Genomic DNA, 6158 nt, shown 5'->3' with positions numbered 1-6158 from the left:
TCAAAGGACTTGGTTCCTGTTATGTTTCTCTTCATTGTCCATATTCTATCTTTCTGGAAGATTTTAGTGCCATGAATTTAAGCATTTCTAAATGTTTTAAATTTATAAATCATAAACTTCTCTTGCATATTCCAGACCCGAATAAACCACTGCCTCCTCGATGTCCTCATTTGTATGTCTAATTTTCCTCTCCAATTTAATGTGTCTAGAAATGAAGTATTGATGGATCCCAACTCATTTAACGCCTCGTCTTCTCTTTTCAACAAATGGCACCACAAACTCACCTGTTGCTTGAACCCCAAACTTGGCATTCATTGCTTATTTCTCGTGTCCTATTGATTGCCAGTTCCTGCTGAGTCCGTCTCCTACAGGGACCTCCCTAGCACCCCTCCTCCTCTCCACTTTCTCCCTGCTCACGTTACCTTACCCTGGCTCAAGTCACCACCGTCTTTTCCCCAGACCTCTGCGACTTCCTGGTCTTTAGTTCTTCTTTCACCCCTCTGCAATTCATTCTCCTCTCTGTAAATCACATCCTCTCTCTCTTCTGTTGAGAACCATCGCTGGCTTCACATCTCCTTTAAGATAAACCTGAACACCTAACCCTGCACGATCTTACTACTGCCTCTTCTTCAACCTCATCTTACACTTCTCCTGCCCTTGCCCAGTCTCCTCCCAACACACGGCCTTCTTATGATCCTTGAACACTCACAACCTTTTGAGTTCAGGGCTTCTGTACTTGTCTGCCCAGAGGCTCTTTCCTACTTTCAGCACAGCTGGCCCTTTCTCATCTTTGAAAGCTCAGTCGAAATATTACCTCTTCAGAGTGAACTCTCCCAAGCACTCTCTTCAAATTTGGATCCCCACATTCACTTCTGACATTGCATCCTATGTATTCTCTTCAAGGTACTTACTACAGTATGTAAATATCTTCTTTATTGTTTATACTTAAAATTTTCTATTTAGAATGTAATGTATTCATTGCCTGAAAATGTAAGCTTAGAAGAGTAGATATGCTGTCTAGATCACTACGAAATCCTCAGCATATGGCATCAGGCTGGGCACACAGTATCTGCTCAATAAATACTTATTAAATAAATGAAACGAACCCTATGATCATTGCAACATCCGAATCTAGATATAACAAGAAAAGAAAAATATCTGTGCTGACGTGATATTGGTGCTTTGTGAATGCTGGGGAAATGATCACCTGTCACTGGAAGCGCCACTGCTGTGTCTGTGGATGGAGTTGTGCCCCCTGTCTTCCTCCACTTGGAACTGGCACTTCTGAAGGTGTGATATTACGCATCCTTAATATACGCTTGGGAGAAATGATCCAGGCATGGGATTTTTCTTAAGCTAAGAAATGAGTCTATTTTACAAGGAAACTAAAAACAGAACTCTGATTCATGAATTTGCTAATGCCTTTTCCCTCCCAGGGGAACCTCCCCGTGCACAGTGAAACCTCTCTGGGAGCACAGACTTATGCTTGATGTGAAGGTAACCATGGAGCATCGCTCTGCCCATGATATGCTAGGCAGCGCCAGCCAGGCTTAACCTGAGGAGTACTCAGATGAAGGCTCCCGCCACCATGTTAGGCTGTGCACCCTTCTGGCAGAATGCAGGTTTCTTCCCAGGCTTCTCCAAGGTTTGTTTTGGAGAGTTACTGACGTAGATGACAACCTCATGAATAAAAACGGCAATGATAACAAACACACAGATTCATTACAAATTTTCAAGACGAAGATGAGTAAGTCAATTTACAACCCAGAAAATAATTACAGATAATTGGAGGAGGGTAAAAGAGTATCTTCCCTATCGTACTTGTTTGTTGGCTTCCTTTTACTTACTTTAACTTTGTTTTTGAATGGAGCAACTTCTGTGTGAAGTTTAAATTGCTTAATCACATAGCCTGCAAGTGGGAAAACTATCAGCTGGGCAGCTCGGCATACTTGCTTTCTTGCCCTTCCCTGAAACATGCAAGGTGATAGGAGGGGGTGGAAACCAACAGCACAAACTCGGAAGCGAAGCAGGGGTGCTGCCGGGTGCACCTGGTGAAGGGCAGCTGGAGAATGAGGATGCCGCGAGTTCTAGTGCTAGCGTGTCTCTTACCCACGCACCGCCTGACTTCTTCCTCACACGTCGGGGAGCCTGAGTTCCCTCCTCCCCTCAGCCCTCTAAGAGCAAATGCTGCTGAGAGCCGCTGTGGTGCAATGCAAACAATTCTTACGTGCACCTTGTGGTTTGAGCGTGTCTTTGTTTATCTCTCTCATCATCTTCCTCGGTGAGCTCTAACCACTGCACAAGAAGCTAGACAAAAATACCTTGTCGTGGCCAGCCAATTCGTTTTGGCCACCGCCAGCCAGATAGGGGGAAACTGAGGGCGCAAAGAAGCACATGTCAACCCTGCCTGGAAGTGGCAGTCCGAAAAGATCAGAGGAAGCCTCCCCCACCACATCCCAACCTGTCTGGTCTGGTGGAGAAAGGCTGATAACCTCTGGCAGAAATGGGGGGAAAACCGTTCTTATCCCTTTCCTCCTGGAAAGTTAGAGAAAGAGCCAAGGGCTCCCTAACGAACAGTGCCCGACCCCAATATTGCCAAATAGGTCTTCATGGTAACAATGTGGCTTAGGAGTAGAGGCCATCTTTCCGGCACAGCACCTGACATGTGGCGGGCTCACATTAGATGCTCAGTAAATGCAGCTCTTGCTTTTTACCAGCACCCCTACGTACTCTCTTTCCACTCCCCCTTTTCTTGGCTGCCCAATAAGCAGAAATTCCAGACGCATTCCCAGGAGGCTGAGGGCAGAGAAATCCCGGGGTGAATTTCCCTGAGCTACGATATCTCTGCAAAGCCACCATCTTCTGGGTCTTTCTTCACTGGAGCTGCTGCCTAACATTTCCAGGACTCCCTTGGAAAACTTCTGAAGGTAAAGGCCCGGATAGACCTTCCACCTCTTTACTGCCACGTTACAATCCTCGGAGAGTCGCAGCCTCACCCTTCAGGGTTTGCACAGGAAGATTCTCTGAGGGAGTTCCATTAGAATAAAACTTAAATTGGCAGCTCTCAAGACATCTGAAAAATACTTTCTCTCTCTCTCTCTCTTTTTCCCAGTAGATATTGGAGAGGTTGGCAAATGGGTCTCCGTAAGTAAAGAGGAACAAAATATGATTTAATGTCTTCATCAAATCACGGTGCTCTGCATTGTGCGGGGGGGCGGGCCGTGTTTTCTTATTGATGAAATACACTGCGCAGGTCAACTGGATAAACCGAAAGGAGGGAAGCCCACCGCGGGGGTGGAGGAGGTGGCGCGAGGGGACTGGCGCTCGCTTCGGGGGCTGTGAATGTGAACGTGTGAAGCCAGCGGCGTGCCCGGGGAGCGCGGGAAAGATCGCCGGTGCGGCAAGTGCGCGCGTCTGCCCGGCGCCCCGTGCCCGCGGCCCCTGGCTGGGTGGGGGGCGTGCCGTGGGAGGGGGTGGGAGGGGGCAGCGGGCGGGGCCTGCCACGTCACTGGAGAGAGTGCGTTGGGAGGAAGGGCAGAGCCGAGAGCCGAGCCGCTGCAGCCGCGGCGGCCGCAGCCCGGGCTTGAGCCGCGGGGAGGTGGGTCCCCGCGCCGCGGCGCCGGGGCAGCCCCAGGGCCCTCTCCGAGGCCTGAGGCGCGGCTCCTCGGGAGGCGGTGGCGGCGGTGGCGTCTGGAACCGAGACCTTGGCCAGACAGAGCCCCGCGGTGGACGTAGGGCGGAGGCCGAGCCCCGCCAGGAGTCTTTGCCGAGCCGGAGGGTGGCGCATCTGGCGCTCCGGTGCCAGCGGCAGCCTGGGGTCTTGAGCTGTTGGAGAAGCGCTAGCCCGTCTGGAGGGCGACCCCTGCGTCCGGGAGCCGAGCCTCGGCCGGCGGCAGGCGCAGCCCAGGTCCTCTCGGACAGCCGGTCCCACGCGCGTCAGTCTGCGGCTCCAGGCATCCCGTAAGCTCCAGCACCGAGGGGCGGGCGGGTAGCTGCAAGCGCACAGCCAAACCCTCTGCGCCCCGCTCATCTCCCCAGACGCAGCCTTGCGGGGACCGGGGCTTCAGAGCTCACCGACCCGACCGCCGGGTCAGACCGCGAGCCCCACCCTAAAGAGAGGGCGCAGCCGGGAGCCGGGAGCCGGGAGCCGGGAGCCGGGAGCGGGGGCCGCGCTCCGGAGGCTGTGCCTTGGGCGCCGTCCTGGTGGCGGGGAGCGCGCCGCAGAGAGGACATGAGATCGGAGAAATCCCTTGGTCTGGCGGCCGCGGGGGACGTCCGTGGGCCGGAGGGGGAGCAGCAGGGTGCGGGGGACCTCCCGGAGGCCGGCGGAGGCGGGGGCTGCTGCAGCAGCGAGCGGCTGGTGATCAACATCTCCGGGCTGCGCTTCGAGACGCAGCTGCGCACCCTGGCGCTGTTCCCCGACACGCTGCTGGGGGACCCGGGCCGCCGCGTCCGCTTCTTCGACCCCCTGCGGAACGAGTACTTCTTCGACCGCCACCGGCCCAGCTTCGACGCCATCCTCTACTACTACCAGTCGGGGGGCCGCCTGCGCAGGCCGGTCAGCGTGCCCCTGGACGTGTTCCTGGACGAGATCCGCTTCTACCAGCTGGGCGACGAGGCCCTGGCGGCCTTCCGCGAGGACGAGGGCTGCCTGCCCGAAGGCGGTGAGGACGAGAAGCCGCTGCCTCCCCAGCCCTTCCAGCGCCAGGTGTGGCTGCTCTTCGAGTACCCCGAGAGCTCGGGGCCCGCCCGGGGCATCGCCATCGTCTCGGTCCTGGTCATCCTCGTCTCCATCGTCATCTTTTGCCTGGAGACCCTGCCCCAGTTCCGTGCAGACGGTCGAGGTGGAAGCACCGGCGGTGGTGCGGGCCGGGTCGCCCCGGTCTCCAGGGGCGGTCAGGAGCAGGAGGAGGATCGAGACGATTCCTACGCCTTTCATCCTGCCTTCAGCCCTGGGGGGACGGGAGCGGGGGGCTCAGCCTCCCCCGGTACTCTTGGGGGCTCCTTCTTCACAGACCCCTTCTTTCTGGTGGAGACGCTGTGCATCGTCTGGTTCACTTTTGAGCTCCTGGTGCGCTTCTCCGCCTGCCCCAGCAAGCCAGCTTTCTTCCGCAACATCATGAACATCATTGACTTGGTGGCCATCTTCCCCTACTTCATCACCCTGGGGACCGAGCTGGTGCAGCAACAGGAGCAGCAGCCTGCAAGTGGAGGGGGCGGCCAGAACGGGCAGCAGGCCATGTCCCTGGCCATCCTCAGAGTGATCCGCCTGGTCCGGGTGTTCCGCATCTTCAAGCTCTCCCGCCACTCCAAGGGGCTGCAGATCCTGGGCAAGACCTTGCAGGCCTCCATGCGGGAGCTGGGGCTGCTCATCTTCTTCCTCTTCATCGGAGTCATCCTCTTCTCCAGCGCCGTCTACTTCGCGGAGGCTGATGATGATGATTCACTCTTTCCCAGCATCCCGGATGCCTTCTGGTGGGCAGTGGTTACAATGACCACAGTAGGTTACGGGGACATGTATCCCATGACTGTGGGGGGCAAGATCGTGGGCTCGCTGTGTGCCATCGCTGGGGTCCTCACCATTGCCCTGCCCGTGCCCGTCATCGTCTCCAACTTCAACTACTTCTACCACCGGGAGACGGAGCAGGAGGAGCAAGGCCAATATACTCACGTTACTTGTGGGCAGCCTGCACCAGACCTGAAGGCAACCGACAATGGACTGGGCAAGCCTGACTTCTCCGAGGCCGCCCGGGAACGGAGACCCAGCTACCTTCCCACTCCCCACCGGGCGTATGCAGAAAAGAGGATGCTCACCGAGGTCTGACCTATGCGGGCAGGGCCTGCAGGAGAAGGCGAGCACTGAGCAGACAATCTTAGGCTTCCTTCTCCTTCTTACTCCTCTCACCCAGCTCCAGCTGACGTCTTGACTCCCTCCTCTACACCCACTACATGATATCCAGGACCAAGTACCTAGACTGTCAACCTTGTTGCTTGATCCCTGCAGCATTCAAGGTTTATCCATCTAAGGGACATTTATGAAATTCCAACGGTGCCACCCAGTCATTAACGTCATCTCTCACATGGATGAGAAATACATTGCTGTTTGATCTTCCCTTAAGACTCTGATTTTTCTTGTCTGGGACTTGCAATATCTCTAG

At 55.5% G+C, this 6158-nt stretch overlaps 1 protein-coding gene across 1 annotated transcript; it reads left to right on the top strand.

Annotated features, from left to right (window-relative positions):
- The first annotated feature begins 4231 nt into the window (after nucleotides 1–4231).
- Nucleotides 4232–5824, top strand: KCNA6 (potassium voltage-gated channel subfamily A member 6). The gene has a single exon (XM_063114616.1). The coding sequence runs from the start codon at nucleotides 4232–4234 to the stop codon at nucleotides 5822–5824; it is 1593 nt and encodes a 530-aa protein (XP_062970686.1).
- Nucleotides 5825–6158: the final 334 nt, after the last annotated feature.

The sequence above is a fragment of the Cynocephalus volans genome, chromosome 1 (genome assembly GCF_027409185.1).
Source record: "Cynocephalus volans isolate mCynVol1 chromosome 1, mCynVol1.pri, whole genome shotgun sequence".
Taxonomy (NCBI): domain Eukaryota; kingdom Metazoa; phylum Chordata; class Mammalia; order Dermoptera; family Cynocephalidae; genus Cynocephalus; species Cynocephalus volans.
Note: the sequence above shows the minus strand (reverse complement) of the source record. Positions and strands in the feature narration are given on the sequence as shown.